At 43.0% G+C, this 22,204-nt stretch overlaps 1 protein-coding gene across 1 annotated transcript in view; it reads left to right on the plus strand.

Moving 5' to 3' along the window:
* The first annotated feature begins 6,446 nt into the window (after window positions 1-6,446).
* The window catches only part of LOC128684048 (angiopoietin-4), a 148,209-nt gene continuing 132,451 nt past the window's right edge, over window positions 6,447-22,204 (plus strand). Inside the window, exons 1-2 of the mRNA XM_070095055.1 lie at window positions 6,447-6,664; window positions 6,766-6,849. Of these exons, the coding sequence (XP_069951156.1) occupies window positions 6,496-6,664; window positions 6,766-6,849 (253 nt within the window). The 5' untranslated portion in view covers window positions 6,447-6,495. The remainder of the gene's footprint in view (window positions 6,665-6,765; window positions 6,850-22,204) is intronic.

Consider the following 22,204-nt stretch of genomic DNA (forward strand, 5'->3'; position numbering starts at 1 on the left):
TCCCATACCCAATGACACCAGTCAAACCCAGCTCCTCCCACTCATATATTTGTCCAATCTCTTTTTAAAGCTACCCAAGGTCCTAGCCTCTATCACCCTGCTGGGAAGATTGTTTCACGAATCCACAACTCTGTTAGAGAACCAGTACTTACATATGTCCTTTCTAAATCTAAATTTATCCAACTTAAATCCATTATTTCTGGTTCTTACCTTTTTCGACACCCTCAGTACTTTACTAATATCTCCTTTGTTTATCCCCGTCATCCACTTATACACTTCAGTGATATCTCCCTTCATCGATACCATGCCTAACCCTTCTAGGGTAGGGTAGGTGCCTGAGCCCGAGCTTACAGCTCATAAGACTGTCATTCCCATTAGACCCCTTGGGGCGGGGATGGCAGACCAGAGAGGCCTAGCTTGTGGCTAAGCCTGGGGACAGTTGGTCTCAAAGATGAGGAGGTACTTGTGCCTCCTCCCATGGGAGACTTAGGTCTCAGACACTCCCTAGAGAGGGAGCCAAGGCCGGGCCACCACTTGGAAAAGGCCCGGGCCGGGAGAATACCGGCTAATCTTTAATAATAATAATAATAATCTCCCCTCATTCTACGTCTCTCCAGAGAGTGGAGATTTAAGGCTTTAAGTCTATCTTCATACGGGAGATTCCTTACACAGTTAATCATTTTAGTCATCCTTCTCTGTATGTTCTCCAATGAATCTATATCCATCCTGTAGTAATGAGACCAAAACTGAGCGGCATAATCCAAATGAGGCCTCACTAGTGAGGTATAGAGCTGTAAAATATTTTTTGGACTTCTGTTACTAATACTTCTTGAGATAAATCCAAGTAATCTGTTAGCCTTGTTGCGCACACTTAGGCACTGCTGTTTTGGCTTTAGATTTCTGCTTACCATGACTCCCAAGTCTTTTTCACATTCTGTATGATCAAGCTTTACTTCACCTAATTTATAGCTTCGAGGGTTATTTTCATTACCAAGAACTAGTACCTTACACTTATCCACATTGAACTTCATCTGCCATTTTTCAGATCAAGACATTAATTTGTCCAAATTCTCCTGGAGTTCATTGCTATCCTCCTCAGAATGAATCATACGGCCTATCTTTGTATCATCAGCAAATTTGCTCATGTCACTCATAATCCCTTCATCAAGGTCATTAATGTAAATTATGAACAAGAGAGGGCCTAAAACTGATCCTTGTGGAACGCCATTAGTGACTAATCTCCATTCAGATTTGACCCCATTAATCGAAACTCTCTGCTTTCTATTGGTAAGCCATGCCTCTATCCATGCTAGAACTTTACATCCTATACCATGAGCTGCTATTTTTCCTAAGAGTCTCTTGTGAGGTACTCTATCGAAGGCGTTACTAAAATCCAAATAAACAATACCATATTCTTTATCACTGTCTACTGCCTCAAATGTTCTGTTGAAGAACGTCAGTAAATTTGTCAGGCAGGAACGACCTCTCGTGAACCCATGCTGAGATTCATTTATCAAGTTATGCTCTTCAAGGTGACTTCTAATAATGTCAGCTATAATTGATTCTAGTAACTTGCCCACTATAGATGTCAGGCTTATTGGACGGTAATTTAAAGGAACGGACTTATCCCCTGATTTGAATATGGAAACCACATTACCCAGCTTCCACAACTCTGGCACAACACCAGTAAAGATGGATGCATTAAACATACTCGTTAATGGCTGACTGAGTTCCATCTTGCATTCCTTAAGTACCCTGGAAAATAACTCGTCAGGCCCCGGGGACTTATTTTGCTTCAGTTTGTCTATCTGTTTGATAACCATGTCCCTCGTGACAGTAATATTAGTCAATTTGAATTCGTCAGGAAATGAATAATTGTTAATTTCTGGAATCTCATTTATGTCTTCCTGTGTAAAAACTGACAAAAAATAGTCATTAAATATTGAACACATTTCCAGTTCGTTATCCGTCAGCTGCCCATTTTCAGATTTTCAAAGGTCCTACTTTTTCCTTCACCATCGTCCTATACACTTGAAAGAACCCCTCCGGATTGGTCTTTGATTCATTAGCAACTCTAATGTCATAGTCACGTTTAGCCTTTCTAATCCCCTTTTTTACTTCTCTTTTAAGCTGAACATATTGGTCAGTAAGGTTAACCTCTCCTCTTCTGATGGGCCTATAAATTTCCTTTTCTTCCCTGTTAGATGCTTTAGCCTCCTGTTGACCCATTTGGGATCGTTATTATTAGACCTGATTTATCTCTGGGGAATGTATATACTCTGAGCACGGTGTACATTATTATTCGTAATCATAAGCATGATCATCGTCAATAGAATCATTGGCTAGATAACCCCAATCGAGATTTGACAGGTGTTCCCTAAGTCCATTATAATCGGCAGAACGAAAATCAGGGATGGATTTGTGATCACTTGCGCCAAGGTCTTCAGTGATCTCCAGATTATTTACGAGTGTTTCCTTATTTGACAAGACTAGGTCTAGCAAATTGTTACCCCTGGTAGGCTCTGTTACACACTGCTTCAGAAAACAGTCCTGAACTGTTTCCAAAAAGTCACTGGACTCCAGATTACCGGTCAAAGAATTCCAGTCAATTTGACCAAAGTTAAAATCCCCTACTATCACTATGTTATTGTGTCTAGAAGCCCTAACAATTTCGTCCCAAAGAAGTCTCCCTCTAGAATCAGTTTTTCTTGACCTTCTACAAACTCTACCCAAACAGATTCTGTTACTGTTCCATCTATTTTCATACCTGTTTTTATGCAACAGTTAATATTCTCTCGAACATATAATGCAACTCCTCCCCCCTTCCCATTACATCTATCCTCATGCAATGATATCAAAGTTCCCAGTACATGCTACCAAACGTAGTTCATTAATTTTATTTCTTGCACTTCGTCTGTTAGCATAAAATACCATCATATGTTTTTTCTTCTGCACATTTTTCCTATTCATCTTTGTTTTTACACAATTTCTGAAATTATCATTACCCAGAGTTACTCCATGACAGTTTATATTAAGATTCTTAATATCAGAGCATAAGTCAATATATCCATACTCATTATTTATCATTTCTAAACCCATACCTCTAACTAATCCTAGTTTAAAGTCCTAACAACCCCCTCAACTGAGCTAGCAAAAAAACCCACACCTGCCCTGAATAAGTGAACCCCATCCCTGGCATATATGTCATTTCGGCCATAGAAGTTGTCCCAGTTGTCAATGAATGGTACTGCATTATCCTTACAGTGTTTATTCAGCCAACAATTAATACCAATTGCTCTGGACAACCATTCATTACCAACACATCTTGGCAAAATGCCACATATAATAGGGCGCCCCCCTTCTTCCTAATTATGTCTATAGCTGTCCTGAACTTTCTAACTAAATCCTCACTTCTACGCTTGCCTACATCATTGCCTCCAGCACTGATGCAAATAATAGGATTGATCTCATTACCGTTCATGATGTTGTCAAGCCTGCTAACAATGTCCTCCATCCCAGCCCCAGGAAAGTAAACCCTCTGTCTCCTACTCCTCTCCTTCAAGCAGAAGGCCCTATCCATGTATCTAACCTGGCTATCCCCAACAACAACAATATTCTTACCTTCCTTGGTGTCGTTCATCGTGACGTTCCCTGTAGTCGACTCACATTCGTCGGGTAGCATGGAGAATGCATTAGATGTTTCCACAACAGTTTCCACAGCAGTCTCTTTCTTCTTCATCGTTTCTGTCTTTCCATTCTTCTTGATCGTTAACTTCGTCCCATGCTTTCCAGCCACTGTCCAGGTTCCCTTCTTGACCTGAGGACTCACAACAGGTGGACCACTACGAATTCTCTTGTTTTCTTCAGTTAATCGCCGTATCTCCAACTTCGCTACCCTCAATTCTTCCTTAAGCTGCTGGTAAAGTTGCTCGATGGAGGGCATCTTGGTTCAGTCCAAGGAGAGCACACAAACGTCCTCACTGAGCTAAGTACACGTCACCACTGAGCTAAGTACACGTCACCACTGAGCTAAGTACACATCACCACTGAGCTAAGTACACGTCAGCACTGAGCTAAGTACACGTCACCACTGAGCTAAGTACAAGTCACCAGTAGTCTTCTGGTTTCTCGTTGTTTCTGCCTCTCCAACAGTCTTCTTGATCCTCAGCTTGGTTCCATGTTTCCCGGCCTCTGACCAAGTTCCCCTCTTAACCTGGGGACTCACAACAGAAGGATTACTACGAATCCTCTTGTTCTCCTCTGTTAATCGCCGTATCTCCAGCTTAGCAACCCTAAGGTCTTCTTTCAGCTGCTGGTAAAGTTGCTCAAGAGAGGGCATCCTGGTTCAGATTTACAGAGAGCACACAACAGGTCTTCACGACAGAGAGCACGCAAACAGGTCTTCACAAGAGCACACAAACAGGTCTTCACGAGAGCACACAAACAGGTCTTCTTAAGTCACAAACAGATCTACCTGGGTGGAAGCTACGCGAGTATTTATAGTGGTATTTAGGGTGGAAGGTACTCGCGTACCTTCCACCCAGGTACATCTGTTTGTGACTTGAAAAAGCCCACTGTGTGGGCGAAACGTTGTCAATAAAGGATCACATTATACTGCATATATGTTTATATTTCCAGTGTGTCGGTATTTTATACCATTTATTTTCATCCAGAAGGTAACATTTCTGTAAGAACATGGACAATTGGAAAAGTCTAGTCCATGGGCTTCACCATGCATCCTTGTTAAAAAGCTTGATGGAGGTTTTATGAATGTGTACAGACTAGGGTAAGGTGAATGAAGTCACTGTTCCACATGCTTACCCTCAGCCACATTTGAATGATATGGCCGAACTAGACCTCCTTAATGGTTACTATCAGGTACCTTTGACAGATAAAGACGAAGAATGAGGGGAGACATGACCGAAGTGTGCAAGTGGATATCTCTCCAAGAGAGAACCCGCAATAATGGATTCAGATTGTACAAGTTTAGATTTAGAAAGGATATAGGAAAGTATTGGTTAGGAAATAGGGTAGTTAATGAGTGGAACAGTCTACCTAGTTGGTGTCACATTTGTCCAATGTGGAAGTAGGTCATGCCCAAGGGTTAGACAAGCGAAGAATTCCCAAGTATTAAGATCCCAAGAAGTTGCAGTGTCTGACAGGGTTCTCTGAACCATTCATCTACAACCCTGTCAGACACTGCAACTTCTTGGGATCTTAATACTTGGGAATTCTTCGCTTGCCTAACCCTTGGGCGTGACCTACTTCCACATTGGACAAATGTGACACCACCTACGACTACTGCACCTCTCCGGCCTATGGTTTATAAGCTGCTTCTCCGCACATATGCCGTATTCTATTGGGGGAAAAGTGCTGTCATGGATAGAGTCATGGCTCACTAATAGGAAGCAGAGAGTATGCTTAAATGGGGTTAAATCCGAGTGGGTATCTGTAACAAATGGCGTACCACAGGGATCAGTTTTAGCCCCGTTGTTGTTTATAATATATATCAATGACCTTGATGAGGGTATTACTAATGATATGAGCAAATTCGCCGATGACACAAAGATAGGTAGGATAATTGATTCAAACGTAGATGTTAGGGAACTCCAGGAGGATTTAGACAAACTCTATTCTTGGTCAGAAAAGTGGCAGATGCAGTTCAGTGTAGTTAAATGCAAGGTTCTGAAGCTCGGGAGTGTCCATAACCCTAGCACTTGTAAGTTAAATAATGTAGAACTTAGCCGTACAGATTGCGAAAAGGACTTGGGGGTTATGGTGAGCAGCAACCTTAAACCAAGACAGCAATGCCTAAACGTACGTAATAAGGCAAATAGATTATTGGGATTTATATCAAGAAGTGTAAGCAACAGAAGTCCAGAGGTTATACTGCAGCTTCGTACATAATTAGTAATGCTTCACCTAGATTACGCAGCGCAGTTCTGGTCTCCATTCAGCGTAGAATGACTAAATTAATACATAGCATTAGAAATCTTCCTTATGAAGAAAGATTGAAGACTCTTAAATTACATTCACTTGATAGACGAAGAATGAGGGGAGACATGATCGAAGTGTATAAGTGGAAGATGGGTATTAATAAAGGGGATATTAATAAGGTCTTGAGGATATCTCTCCAAGAGAGAATCAGCAGTAATGGATTTAAATTAGACAAGTTTAGATTTGTGCAAGACAGGTATACAATACCGACAAGATGAAATATAAGACACTTGTGCAACATCTGGTTATCTTTATTGTAGACGTTTCGCCATACAGATTCTTGGACATAATTAGAAAACAGAAGAACTATATACAAAAGATAAGATAATCAGTCCCTCAGCCTTGGAGGTGGTTTTTACAGCACCATGGTTGTAGAGATTCTGAAGCACAAGGGAATCCCGTGTGTGTGTGTGTGTGTGTGTGTAGTTAGGCAGACAGTGCGTGGCAGTGTCAGGCAAGACAGTAGTGCCACAGACCTCAGTGTTAGTGTACCTAGTGATGGCTCAGCTGCTACTACTGCCTATACTTCTAGTGATGGTGGGGTGGTCGGCCGCCCTCCCAGACACATTCATACCACAGCAAGATGAATTTGATATACAAGGAAGCATACTTATAAATCAAATATCCATACACCAGATACTAGAAGAGCAGAAAAGCTTCAGTGAAAGTAAAGGCCCAAAATTATAAAAATTAATCACATACTAAATTTGTAATAACTAAAACCACTAACCTCTCTTAGGATTCCATGTGACTAGTAATATTTTTCAGGTATCAAGACTCTGATGCAGAAAATAGAGACATTAACAAATGTGGTCTCCGCTAAGACGATACTTGACGACAGGCGTACACAAGGTCAGTCTCCATGTCTCTCTATGTATGTGTGTATGTATATATGTATGCATGTATAACTGTATGTATTTATGTTTGAACGTATATATGTATGTATGTATGTATGTATGTATGTATGTATGTATGTATGTATGTATGTATGTATGTATGTATGTATGTATGTACTCACCTAGTTGTGGTTGCAGGGGTCGAGTCATAGCTCCTGGCCTCGCCTCTTCACTGGCCGCTACTGGGTCACTCTCCCTGCACCATGAGCTTTATCACACCTCTGCTTAAAGCTATGTATGGATCCTGCCTCCACTACATCGCTTCTCAAACTATTCCACTTCCTGACTACTCTGTGACTGAAGAAATACTTCCTAACATCACTGTGATTCATCTGTGTCTCCAACTTCCATCTGTGTCCCCTTGTTGCGATGTCTCATCTCTGGAACATTCTGTCTCTGTCTACCTTGTCAATTCCTCTCAGTATTTTATATGTCGTTATCATCCCCCCCCCCTATCTCTCCTGTCCTCCAGTGTCGTCAGTTCGATTTCCCTTAACCTCTCCTCGTAGGACAGATCCCTTAGCTCTGGGACTAGTCTTGTTGCAAACGTTTGCACTTTCTCTTGTTTCTTTACGTGCTTGGCTAGATGTGGGTTCCAAACTGGTGCTGCATACTCCAATATAGGCCTAACGTATATGGCGGAATTCTGTTCTTAGGTTTGCTAGGCACCCATATGCTGCAGCAGTTATTTGGTTGATGTGCGCCTCGGGAGATGTGCCCGGTGTTATACTCACCCCAAGATCCTTTTCCCTAAGTGAGGTTTGTAGTCTCTAGCCCCCTAGACTGTACTCCATCTGCGGTTTTCTTTGCCCTTCCCCAATCTTCATGACTTTGCCAAGTGCTGGACGAGGCCTGCAGCATGTCCAGATCCCGTTGTAGTTCTGCCTGGTCTTCGTCCGATTGAATTATTCTCATCAACTTTACATCAACTGCAAACAGGGACACTTCAGAGTCTATTCCTTCTGTCATGCTGTTCACAAATACCAGAAACAGCACAGGTCCTAGAACTGATCCTTGTTGAACCCCACTCGTCACAGGCGCCCACTCTTGACACCTCGCCTTGTACCACGACTCTCCACTGTCTTTCTGACAGGTATTCCCTGATCCATTGCAGTGCCTTCCCTGTTATCCCTGCCTGGTCCTCCAGCATTTGCACTAATCTCTTGTGTGAAACTGTGTCAAACGCCTTCTTACAGTCCAAGAAAATGCAATCTATCCACCCCTTTCTCTCTTGACTTACTGTTGTCAGTAGGTTTGGGACACAGGATTTCCTGTCCCTGAAACCGTGCAGGCTGTTGTTATAGGTGTTCCTCCCCTCTTCTCGTGACAATCTTCTCCATGACTTTGCGTACTCTACATGTCAGTGACACTGGTCTATAGTTGAGGGCTTCTTGTCTGTCTCTTTTTATAAAAATTGGGACTACATTTGCTGTCTTCCTTACCTAAGGTAATCTCCCTGTTTCGATAGATGTGTTGAATATTGTTGTTAGGGGTACACATAGCGCCTCTGCTCCCTCTCTCAGGACCCATGGAGAGATGTTATCTGGCCCCATCGCTTTTGAGGTGACTAGCTCTCTCAGCAGCCTCTTCACTTCTTCCTCTGTTATATGTATTGGTGGTGTACCCCACCTCTCCGTCTTTCTGTATGTATGTGTGTGTATGTATGTATGTATGTATGTATGTATGTATGTATGTATGTATGTGTGTGTGTGTGTACGTACGTACGTACGTATGTATGTATGTATGTATTTATGAATATGTTTGTATGTATGAAAGTGTATGTATGCATTCTATGAATGTATGTATGTATGTATGTATGAATGTATGTATGTACTCACCTATTTGTGGTTGCAGGTGTCGAATGTTAGCTCCTGGCTCCGCCTCTTCACTGGTTGCTACTGGGTCCTCTCTCCTCCGGCTCCATGAGCTTTATCAAACCTCCGCCTCCACTACGTCACTTTCTAGGCTATTCCACTGCCTGACATCTCTATGGCTGAAGAAATACTTCCTAACATCCCTTTGACTCATATGACTCTTCAACTTCCAATAGTGACTTCTTGTTTCTGTGTCCCTTCCCTGGAACATCCTGTCTTTGTCCACCTTGTCTATTCCACGCAGTAATTTACATGTCGCTATCATGTCTCCCCTGACCCTCCTGTCTTCCAGTGTCGTCAGGCAGATTTCCCTTAACCTTTCTTCATAGGATATTCCCTTTAGCTCTGGAACTAACCTAGTCACAAACCTTTGCACTTTCTCTAATTTCTTGACGTGCTTGATCAAGTGCTGGTTACAAACAGGTGCTGCGTACTCCAGTATGGGCCTGACGTACACGGTGTACAGAATCTTGAACGATTCTTTACTAAATTATCGGAACGCTGTTCTCAGGTTTGCCAGGCGCCCATATGCTGCAGCAGTTGTCTGGTTGATGTGTGCTTCCGGAGACATGCTCAGTGTTATACTCACCCCTTGAGCGAGGTTTGCAGTCTTCGGCCACCTAGCCCATACTCCGACTGCGGTCTTCTTTGCACTTACCCGATCTTCATGACTTTGCATTTGGCGGGGTCAAATTCGAGAAGCCAGTTGCTGGTCCAGGTGTCCAGTCTGTCCAGGTCTCTTTGAAGGCCTGCCTGATCTGATTTAATTCTCCTCATTAACTTCACATCATCTGCGAACAGGGACACTTCTGAGTCTAACCCTTCCATCATGTCATTCACATATACCAAAAATAGCACTGGTCCTAGGACCGACCCCTGTGGGACCCCTCTCGTCACAGGTGCCCATTGTGATACCTCATCATGGACCATGACTCGTTGTTGCCTTCCTGTCAGGTATTATCTGATCCATTGAAGTGCCCTTCCTGTTATATGCGCCTGATCCTCTAGCTTCTGCACTAATCTCCTGTGAGGAACTGTGTCAAAGGCCTTCTTGCAGTCCAAGAAGTTGCAATCAACCCACCCTTCTCTCTCTTGTGTCTTACTTCTGTTACTTTATCATAAAACTCCAGAAGGTTTGTCACACAGGATTTGCCTTCCATGAATCCGTGCTGGTTGGCGTTTATACTCTTGTTTTGTTCCAGGTGCTCCACCACTCTCCTTCTGATAATCTTCTCCATAACTTTGCATACTATACACGTCAATGGCACAAGTCTATATTTTAGTGCCTCTTTTCTGTCTCCTTTTTTAAAAATGGAAACTACATTTGCCGTCTTTCATACCTCAGGTAGTTGCCCATTTTCCAGGGATGTGTTGAAGATTGTGGTAAGTGGCACACACAGCATATCCGCTCCCTCTTTAAGAACCCACCTCCTCCTCAGTTGTATGTATGTCATCCAACACTTGTTGGTACATTCCTTGCTGGTGTCACCCCCTGTTCTGTCCCCCCAGAGGCCTTCCTGTCTCCACTGTAAATACTTCCTGAAATCTCATGTTGAGCTCCTCACATACCTCTTGATCGTTTCTTGTGAGTTCCCCACCTTCTTTCCTCAGCCTGATCACCTGGTCTTTGACTGTTGACTTCCTCCTAATGTGGCTATACAGCAGTTTCGGGTCAGACTTGACTTTCTATGCTATGTCGTTTTCGTACTGTCGCTGGGCCTCCCTCCTTATTTGCGCATACTCGTTTCTGGCTCTTCTACTAATCTCCTTATTTTCCTGGGTCCTTTGCCTCCTGTACCTTTTCCATTTTCTGGTGCACTTAGTTTTTGCCTCCCTACACCTTCGGGTAAACCAAGGACTCGCTATTATTTCTATTGCTCTTGGGAATAAACCTTTCCTCTGCCTCCTTGCATTTTGTTACATATTCCATCATCTCGTATACTGATTTTCTTACCAGTTCTCTGTCCCACTGAACCTCCTACAGGAAGTTCCTCGTACCTGTGTAGTCCCCCCTTTTATAGTTTGGCTTTTCCCATTCAATTCCTGTTACCCTCTCCACTTGTAACTCTACTGTATATTCAAAACTCAGAACCACGTGATCGTTAGCTCCAAGGGGCCTCTCGAAAGTGATGTCCTAAATGTCTGAACTGCTCAGGATGATCCAGTCTTGCTGGCTCATCCTCCCCTCTCTCTCTCTGGTAGTGTTCCTGACATGTTGAAACATGAGTTTTTCGAGTGCCACACCCATCATCATGGCTCTCCATGTTTCGGGACCCCCATGTGGCTCCAGGTTTTCCCAGTCGATCTCCCTATGATTAAAGTCTCTGTGCTCGAGAGACCTCTTCTTGCCACCTCAGCCAGTGTGTCCACAATCGTTCCGTTGTTTTCTTCGTACTCCTCTCTTGCCCTCCTGCAGTTCTGTGATGGGTTATACATCGCTCCAATGACTACTTTATGTTTTCCAGACTATGTAGTCCTTTTCTCCAGTCATGCCCATGCCTTCCATTTCCTCAAATCCCCATCGGCTTTTTATGAGCAGTGCAACCCCCTCCTCCCCATCTACTCCTTCCATCTTTCCTCAGGATCTGATATCCCGGTGGGAAGACTGCATCGGTTATTGTCTCAGAGAGTTTCGTTTCTGTGACTGCTATGATGTCTGGGGATTTCTCGCTGTTTCTTTCGTGCCACTCCTCATATTTATGCGTTATTCTGTCTGCGTTTGTGTACCAGACCTTCAGCTTCTTTTCTATCACTGTGATCCTGGGAGAATATTGGGGTTGGGGGAGTGGGAGCTTTGGTGGGGGCCTATGGGGGTTTGTGGTGTGGGTGGGGTTTGTGATGAGGGGGGTGGGGTCAGAATGCCCATAGGGGGCAGCTGTAGGGTTAAGGTTTGTGGTGTGGGGGTTGGTGGCAGAGGGAACAGTGTGCGGGTTTTGGTATGTATGTATGTATGTATGTATGTATGTATGTATGTATGTATGTATGTATGTATGTATATATGTATGTGTGTATGCATGAATATTTGTATGTATGAAAGTGCTTGTATGCATTCTATGTATGTATGTATGCATGTATGTATGTATGTATGTATGTATGTATGTATGTATGTATGTATGTATGTATGTATGTATGTATGTATGTATGTGTGTATGTATGTATGTATGTATGTGTGTGTGTATGTATGATTATGTTTGTATGTATGAAAGTGCATGTATGTATTCTATGTATGTATGCATATTTGATATATACATATTAATAAAAAGAAGAAAAGCCCTAGATGTGTGTATGTACATATATGCATGTGCATGCCTGTGTAGTGTGACCTAAGTGTAAATAGAATTAGCAAGACATATTTGTTATCCAGCGTGTTTATGAGACAGAAAAATGACACCACCAATCCTACCATCATGTAAAACAGTTACAGGTTACTATTTCACATTCACCTGGCAGGACGGTAGTACCTCCCTGGGAGGTTGCTGTCTACCAACCTACTACCTACCTGAGGCTGATGGAGATTGCAGCACGTGGCTGTGCCTCGAGGGTTGCAATCCTAGCTGCCTCATCTGCAGCATCATTGCCAGGAATACCCACATGGCTCGGGATCCAGTTGATGGCCCTGCGACCCTGGGCCATGAGAGTCTGAAGGTCACCCCGGATGGATGTGATTAAGTGTATGTTGTCCTTTGGCTCTCTGTGCATAATTGCTTGGATCACTGCCTTGGAATCAACGTGGATGACGGGAGGATGCTGATGGTCTGCAAGAGCATGCTGCAGAGCTTGTTGAACCTGGAGGATGGTGCAATGGTCTGGGATGCGCCAACCTGCTGTCAGATTGCTGTGGAATATCCTAGCAGCTGTGCGGCCTGCCACTGGGTCTCTGGAGCCATCGGTGTAATATGGCACACACCCTGGGCCTTCTGCACCCATAATGCTAGCCGAGGCAAGTTAGATAAGATAAGATAAGATAAGATTTCGTTCGGATTTTTAACCCCGGAGGGTTAGCCACCCAGGATAACCCAAGAAAGTCAGTGCGTCATCGAGGACTGTCTAACTTATTTCCATTGGGGTCCTTAATGAGGGCCTGGCCATCTTCTACTTCCACATCCATCCAACATTTATCGAAGCAGAGAAATTTACATACATCCCTCAATGTTACAACTGCTATTCTTACCAGCATACGACGAAGAACTCCCCCTCCATAGACAAGAAGATCTGTGCTACCTGTGGCACTGAAGGCCACGATTTCAAGTCATGCACCTCCACCACTCCACCCAAATGCCTTAACTGCAACAACGACCTCCACACCTTGGTAGCCAAATGCCCTACCAGACGTGAACTACTGAAAAAACAGCTTGAACAATAGCAGACACCAACTACCCAAACAACCTCATATGCTACCATTACCAGGAATCTACCTGACTCCACCCCAGTTCTCCAGGCCTCCACAACTACATCTCCATCATTGCCCGTGGGTGACTCCACCAAAATCCTATACTGCATCAAGTATGCCCACGTCCACAATATTGCAGCACCAGGCTCCTTCAACACCACGATCAACGAACTCTTCCAACTCAACAACATGCCAAGCTTTATATTTCCTACATCACCACCGTCAAGTGGCATTGTGAAGTCCACTAACAACATTATCAACATCACCTCTGCTCCTCCACCACCACCAACCGCTCAAGAGCTCGACCAGTCAGAGACCACTGAACCACAGCAGAATCCCACCAATGAAAGCCCTCCTCCAGTCTCTCCTTCAACCACCACGATCAACCAAGCTCCAACATCCACTCCACCTTCCTCACCTCCGCCTTCTCCACCTTCCCCACCTCCTCCACCTACCCCACCTCCCCTCCAGTACAGAGGAGTCACGTTCTACACCACGAAGCAATATAGTAAAGCAATGCCTCGCGAAGAACTCATCCAACGACTCCAAGACAATACTGCAAAATTCACCTACCACGAAAGACCAACTACCCTCAAAGAGATAATACACCACCTCAACAACCACACATATGATTCCAACTCCCCCGTCAACGTGTTACACCTCTCCAGAACAAGATTCAATGCAGTCAGCAGCGGATCAAGAGCATAACCAACCACCACCAAGCTGAAATTCCCCAGCACTTTGCTATTTAGCTAAAGCTGGGGTGTGGCTCCAACAGACCCTGTTTTCCTGGCCACCACAGCCTTCTCCTGCCGGGCACCTGAGCACCAGCCCTACCCTTCTGACACTGCTGCCAACAGCACATCTCGCTCCAACACAACCTCCTGCAGTACCTCTGCACATCACGCTCCAGAGTGGACGGGCCACTCACCTCTGCAACCCCACCTCCTTCTCCACCCTCCCAACCTCTTCCATTTTCCAGTCCTCCCCTCCCTCTTCCTTCCCATCCTCGCCAACCCTCAGGTCAGAGATCTTCGAACTTAGATCTTATGAGTCAGTATATTGACATAAAGAAGGACGTTAAAAAGGGGATAAGAAAAGCTAAAAGGGACTATGAAATTAAAGTTGCTAGGGATTCTAAAACTAACCCAAAAAGTTTTTTCCAGGTGTACAGAACGAAAGTCAGAGATAAGGTAGGTCCCCTTAAAATAACTATGGGCATCTTACTGACAAAGAGAATGAAATGTGCTTGATTTTAAATAATTATTTTCTCTCGGTTTTTACACAGGAAGACACTAACAATATTCCAGCAATTAATTTTTATAGTGGGCCTGAAGAAGATAAATTATGTAACATCACAGTCACTAGTGAAATGATTATGAAACAAATAGACCGACTGAAGCAAAATAAGTCGCCGGGTCCTGATGAGCTTTTTTCAAGGGTTCTTAAAGAATGCAAAATGGAACTCTGTGAACCATTAACTAATATTTTTAATTTATCTCTTCAAACAGGTGTAGTGTCTAATATGTGGAAGCTGACAAATGTAATTCCTATTTTTAAAGCAGGAGACAAGTCGTTACCGTCAAATTACCGCTCAATAAACTTGACCTCAATTGCAGGCAAATTACTGGAGTCAATTATAGCTGAGATTATAAGAAGCCATCTCGATAAGCATAGCTTGATTAATGATACTCAGCATGGATTCACGAGAGGCCGTTCTTATCTAACTAATTTATTAATTTTCTTCAGTAAAGCTTTTGAGGCTGTTGATCAAGATAAAGAATTTGATATTATTTACTTAGATTTTAGTAAGGTTTTTGAGAGTTTCGCACGAAAGACTGTTAAAGAAAGTGGCAGCTCATGGCATTGGGGAAAAATGGCTCTCGTGGATCGAGTCATGGCTCTCAGAGAGGAAGCAGAGTGTGTCCACAAATGGGGTTAAATCCGAGTGGGGATCTGTAACAAGTGGCGTTCCACAGGCATCAGTCTTGGGCCCGTTGTTGTTTATAATATATATCAATGATCTGGATGAGGGAATTACTAGAGAAATGAGCAAATTCGCCGATGACACAAAGATAGTTAGGACAATTGATTCAAACGTAGATATCAGGGAACTTCAGGAGGATTTAGACAAACTCAGTACCTGGTCAGCAAAGTGGCAGATGCAGTTCAATGTCGATAAATGCAAGGTTCTGAAGCTCGGAAGTTACCTATAAGTTAAATAATGTAGAACTTAGCCATACAGATTGTGAGAAGGACTTGAGGGTTATGACAAGCAGTAACCTTAAACCAAGACAGCAATGTCTAAGCATACGTAATAAGGCAAACAGATTACTGGGATTTATTTCAAGAAGTGTAAGCAACAGAAGTTCAGCGGTTATATTACAGCTTTATACATCATTAGTAAGGCCTCACCTAGATTATGCAGCCCAGTTCTGGTTTCCATATTACAGAATAGACATAAATTCGTTAGAAAACATTCAGCATAGATGACTAAATTAATACATAGCATTAGAAATCTTCCTTATGAAGAAAGATTGAAGACCCCTGAATTACATTCACTTGTTAGACGAAGAATGAGGGGAGACATGATCGAAGTGTATAAGTGGATGAAGGATATTAATAAAGGTGATATAGATAAGGTGAAGATTGAGACCCTTATGCACCATATGGGAATCTTTATTTAGGAAACGTTTCGCCACACAGTGGCTTCATCAGTCCAATACAAAGCAGAGAGGTGCAAAAGAGAGGAGGAGATTGAGGTAATCAGTCCGTCAGTCTGGAGTCGATGTGTTCAGTCCATCAATCTTGTAGAATGTACAGCATAGGGCCGTAGACGTGGCTTATGTACTGTAGTCAGGTGAGGCGAAGCAGGAGGAGGCGGGGTCATAGTGGTACCATCCACTAGTCGAAGTAGGTTTTCGTCCAACGGTAGGACAAGTTGGAGAATTCTTTGTATCAAGATCCCATGATGATGCAGTGTCTGACAGTTGTGATGAATGGTTTTGAAAACCGACAAGCTGAAGATTGAGACACTTATGCACCATATAGGAATCTTTATTTAGGAAACGTTTCGCCGCACAGTGGCTTCATCAGTCCAATACAAAGCAGAGAGGTGCAAGAACTGCAAGGACTGATGAAGCCACTGTGTGGCGAAACGTTTCCTAAATAAAGATTCCCATATGGTGCATAAGTGTCTCAATCATCAACTTGTCGGTTTTCAAAACCATTCATCACACACACATATAGATAAGGTCTTGAGGATATCTCTCCAAGAGAGAACCCGCAGTAATGGATTCAAAATAGACAAGTTTAGATTTAGAAAGGATATAGGAAAGTATTGGTTTGGAAATAGGGTAGTTGATGAGTGGAACAGTCTATCTAGTTGGGTTATTGAGGCTAAAACCTTGGGTAGTTTCAAATTTAGGTTGGATAAATGCATGAGTGAGAGGGGTTGGATTTGAGTGGGACTTGCATATGAGTGGATAGGATTAACAGAGCTTATTTCCTGGGTGGCATTGAAAATTGGTTGAGCAAATGTTTCGTTAGTGGGATTGATTGTAAAGGACCTGCCTAGTATGGGCCAACAGACCTACTGCAGTGATCCTCCTTTCTTGTGACCTTATGTTAAAACACAGGGACGAAAAACTTAAAGACAGACCACACCTTGGCAGAAGAAATAAAGACAAAGCAAAATTGAAAGAAGAGGATGAGATGGAAGATATTGTTAGCCGTCTGGATGACATCATGAGAGGTAATGGGAGCAATCCTATTATCTGTCTCAGTGCTGGAGGCAACGATGTTGGCAGACGTAGGAGTGAAGACCTGATTAGCAGGTACAGGTCAGCAATAGAAATAATTAGGAGTAAGGGTGGGAACCCTGTCATATGTAGTGTTTTGCCAAGGAGAGGAGATGGAAATGAATGGTTGTCCAGGGCAATTGGTGTCAATTGCTGGCTGGACAAATACTGTAAGGAAAATGCGGTAACATTCATTGACAACTGGGACCTCTTCTATGGCAGAAATGACATGTATGCCAGGGATGGGGTTCACTTATCTAGGTCTGGGGTGGGAGCACTGGCAACTGCAGTGGAGGGAGCAGTTAGGACTTTAAACTAGGAATAGTTAGTGGTATGGGTTTTGGCAGGAAAACAGTGAAGTCCCAGTGTAGTAATATTACGAGTTCTAGGGGAACTAGTAATAAGCAGAACGAGGTAGATATTGAAAAGCCAGTGACTTTGGGTGATAAGGAGAGTAATAGGTTTAGTAGAAAAACAGAAATGAGCAGGAAGGGTAAAGAGAAAGGAGAGTCTTTCAATGTTTATTATGCTAATTGCCGTAGTGCTAGGAATAAGATGGACGAGTTGAGATTAGTTGCTAGTGCAGGTAACATTGATGTATTTGCCTTAGCTGAGACGTGGTTTAATTCAAAAAGTCGGGACATGCCTGCGGAATGTCATATTCACGGTTTTAAATTGTTCCAAGTAGATAGAAGTATTGGGAAGGGGGGTGGGGTGGCGTTGTATGTCCGAGATCGCTTGAACTGCTGCATAAAAACGGGTATTAAGTCTGAAGTAACACATACAGAGTCTGTTTGGATAGAATTTTCAGAGGGGCATGAAAAACTGATTTTAGGAGTGATATACCGTCCCCCAAACTTAGATAGGGACCAAGGGAGACTACTATGGGAGGAAATTGTTAAGGCCACAAGGCACGATAATGTAGTAATTCTAGGAGACTTTAACTTTAGTCATATTGATTGGAAATTCTTGACTGGGAATTTAGAATCATACGACTTCTTAGAAGTAGTTCAGGATTGTTTTTTGAAGCAGTTTGTGACAGAACCTACAAGGGGATATAACCTGCTTGACTTAGTTATGGCAAACAATGAATCCCTTGTTAATAATTTAGAAATTTCAGAGGAACTGGGTGCTAGCGACCACAAATCAATTACATTTAGCATTGAATGGAAGTACGATAGTAGCGATAACTCAGTAACAGTCCCAGATTTTCGCTTAGCAGATTACGATGGGCTTAGAGAACACTTATCATCTGTTGACTGGGGTAACGAAGAGAGCTATCAATTTGACAGTTTTCTGAACACTATACATGCAGCTCAAAGAACGTTTATCCCATATAAAGAAATTAGATCAAATAGAAATGACCCAAAATGAATGAATAATAGGCTCAAATATCTACTAGGGCATAAGAAAGGAATTTATAGGCGTATCAAAAGAGGTGAGGGTCATCTTATGAATCAGTATATTGACATTAAGAGGGACATTAAAAAGGGGATAAGAAAAGCTAAAAGGGACTATGAAATTAAAGTTGCTAGGGATTCTAAAACTAACCCAAAAAGTTTTTTCCAGGTCTATAGAACAAAAGTTAGAGATAAGATAGGTCCCCTTAAAAATAACTAAGGGCACCTTACTGACAAAGAGAATGAAATGTGCTCGATTTTAAATAATTATTTTCTCTCAGTTTTTACACAGGAAGACACTAACAATATTCCAGTAATTAATTTTTATAGTGGGCTAGAAGAAGATAAATTATGTAACATCACAGTCACTAGTGAAATGGTTGTGAAGCAGAGAGACAGACTGAAGCAAAATAAGTCGCCGGGTCCTGATGAGGTTTTTTCAAGGGTTCTTAAGGAATGCAAAATGGAACTCTGTGAACCATTAACTAATATAAGTGTTAGCAACAGAAATTCAGCGGTTATATTACAGCTTTATACATCATTAGTAAGGCCTCACCTAGATTATGCAGCTCAGTTCTGGTCTCCATATTACAGAATGGACATAAATTCGTTAGAAAACATTCAGCGTAGGATGACTAAATTAATACATAGCATTAGAAATCTTCCTTATGAAGAAAGATTGAAGACTCTTAAGTTACATTCACTTGTTAGACGAAGAATGAGGGGAGACCTGATCGAAGTGTATAAGTGGAAGATAGGTATTAATAAAGGGGATATTAATAAGGTCTTGAGGAAGTCTCTCCAAGAGAGAACCCGCAGTAATGGATTTAAATTAGATAAGTTTAGATTTAGAAAGGACATAGGAAAGTATTGGTTTGGAAATAGGGTGGTTGATGAGTGGAACAGTCTACCTAGTTGGGTTATTGAGGCTAGGACTTTGGGTAGTTTCAAATTTAGGTTGGATAAGTACATGAGTGGGAGGGGTTGGATTTGAGTGGGACTTTCACATCAGAGCTTATTTCTTGGGTGGCATTGAAAATTGGGTTGGTCAAATGTTTTGTTAGTGGGATGAATTGTAAAGGACCTGCCTAGTATGGGCCAACAGGCCTCCTGCAGTGTTCCTCCTTTCTTATGTTCTTATGTTCTTATGAGTTGGAAATAACAAGTCACGAGTGTTCTGAAGTTTATTTAATTTTTTAAGTCGCTCAGACAATTGTCTGCGTGAGAGGAATGACTCAAATGGAGGTGAGCGAGAGTTGAAGCCTCATCCCAGCGAGAACACCAGTACCACTTAAACCCAAGACATGCTGTACCTCAGCTATAGGGCGTCTACGATGAGTGTAGCTGTTACACCACATGTGTTGAAGAATGTTCACCATGCCGCTGCCATAATGTTGTAAACCGTACTATGAAAGTTAAGACACTTGTGCAACATCTGGTTATCTTTAATGTACCTACTTCCACTGGGGAATCCCCCCTACCAGTGACTATGCCCTCGTTTTAGTGGCCCGGTGGCCTGGTGGCTAAAGCTCCCGCTTCACACACGGAGGGCCCGGGTTCGATTCCCGGCGGGTGGAAACATTTCGACACGTTTCCTTACACCTATTGTCCTGTTCACCTAGCAGCAAATAGGTACCTGGGTGTTAGTCGACTGGTGTGGGTCGCATCCTGGGGGACAAGATTAAGGACCCCAATGGAAATAAGTTAGACAGTCCTCGATGACGCACTGACTTTCTTGGGTTATCCTGGGTGGCTAACCCTCCGGGGTTAAAAATCCGAACGAAATCTTATCTTGTCTGCTACACGTCTCTCTTCACTGACGCCTATATAAGCGCCAGTCTCTTTACCTGTGCTTCAGAATCTCTACAACCACGGTGTTGTAAACACCACCTCCAAGGCTGAGGGACTGATTACCTCATCTTTTGTATATAGTTCTTCTGTTTTCTAATTATGTCCAAGAATTTGTATTGATAAAGCCACTGGATGGCGAAACGTTTACATTAAAGATAACCAGATGTTGCACAAGTGTCTTAACTTTCATCTTGTCGGTATTGTATACCTGTCTTGCACAAACCGTACTATATTTGACACTGCAGATGAATTGTTCAGAGAACCGACATGTTGATAAATTAGACACATGTGCAACTCTTGGGTATCTTTATTGAGGAAACGTTTCGCTACACAGTGGCTTCATCAGTCCATACAAAGGAGAATCGTGAAGAACAGGAGGAGAATGATTTAATCAGTCCCTCAACCTTGAGTCGGTGTGGTCAGTCCATCAGTCTTGAACAGAATATGGCACATGTGAGGAGAAGCAGCGTATGAACAGTAGGCAGAAGTGCAGCAGTCGTAGGTGGTGTCACATTTGTCCAATGTGGAAGTAGGTCGTGCCCAAGGGTTAGGCAAGCGAAGAATTCCCAAGTATTAAGATCCCAAGAAGTTGCAACGTCTGACGGGATTGCAGAATATAGCACATATGCTATATTCAAGATTGATGGACTGACCACATCGACTCAAGGTTGAGGGACTGATTACCTCATTCTCCTCCTGTTCTTCAAGTTTCTCCTATGTATGGATTGATGAAGCCACTGTGTGGCGATACGTTTCCTCAATAAAGATACCCAAGAGTTGCACATGTGTCAAATTTATACTTGACATAAATGCTCACTGTGCCCCCACCATAATGTTGTAAACCGTACTAAACTTGAAGTGAATGCTCACCGTGCCCCTGCTATAATGTTGTAAACTGTACTTTACTTGACATGAATGCTCACCATACCCCCGGTACAAGGCTGTAAATGGTACATCACTTGTGCATACTCCAACACTATGGCAGCAACCATTGCCTGGTGGTCATCATATGAACAAGACCCTGACCAGTACCCGTCCTGGCAAACCTATCTGAACCTGAGCCCTCGTATGTTAGTCCGACTAGTAAATGGTATAAGTCAGGCCTTAACATAGTTATACGTTCCTCTCTCCTATGTGTGGTGTGGAAATTTGCCTGGACTGCCTCCATGTGAGTTGTCTACCCTAACAAGCTCTGTTGACACCTAGCCCTGAGGCTGGTACCTCAGCCTCACAAGTGGCTTATAGGACATATTTCCATAAATGACTGATGTTGCAAGAAATCTCGCCTGCATGCACGAATAAAGGACTAACTTACTTGGTGTTGGAGAATATATCCCAGTCTTCAACCTCCCTAAGCTTTAGCCCCTCTGGACTTCCCCTCAGAACCACATGCAACCGGGAGCCTTAATTCCTGCAATATTCATTCGGTATTAGTGACCTGCCTGCACCTCAGAAATTCCTGTTTCCAAGGGAGAGAGTAACCCCTAAAACAACTATGCAGGAAGTGACACTAGCTTCTAAGCTTAACAATGAGGAGATGCCGGCACGTACTGATCATTGGCCGTCCGATTGCACAAAGACCCACAGTTCAACTCACTCGCAAATTCCCCCCCAGAAACTGGCGAGAATACTGAGAAAGAAAGGGAGGTCTCATCTTATTGTATGGGCCTGATGGAGGAGGTCATCTACAGTACTTCGAGGTGCCTCCGCCAGATTTCCCCAGGGCCTTGTATATGTAGACTCGTGGGGCGCCGCCCTGATGTTCCCGGCGGTGTGCCTCATTCAGAGTTTCGACAAAGATGGAGGCACTGCGGTCTCAAAACCCCATGCCTTGATGTTCAAACTTGGGCTGCCAGTTCTCCCTAGCTAACATAACCTAGGATCTGCCTATATTACCGGCCTATTACTACCTATGTTAAGGTCTTAGGTTTACATTATTATTATCTATAGTTGCCTCAATAGTCCTAATATTAGTTTACTAACAGTGTAAACTACC

This window comes from Cherax quadricarinatus, chromosome 48, assembly GCF_038502225.1.
Source record: "Cherax quadricarinatus isolate ZL_2023a chromosome 48, ASM3850222v1, whole genome shotgun sequence".
Taxonomy (NCBI): domain Eukaryota; kingdom Metazoa; phylum Arthropoda; class Malacostraca; order Decapoda; family Parastacidae; genus Cherax; species Cherax quadricarinatus.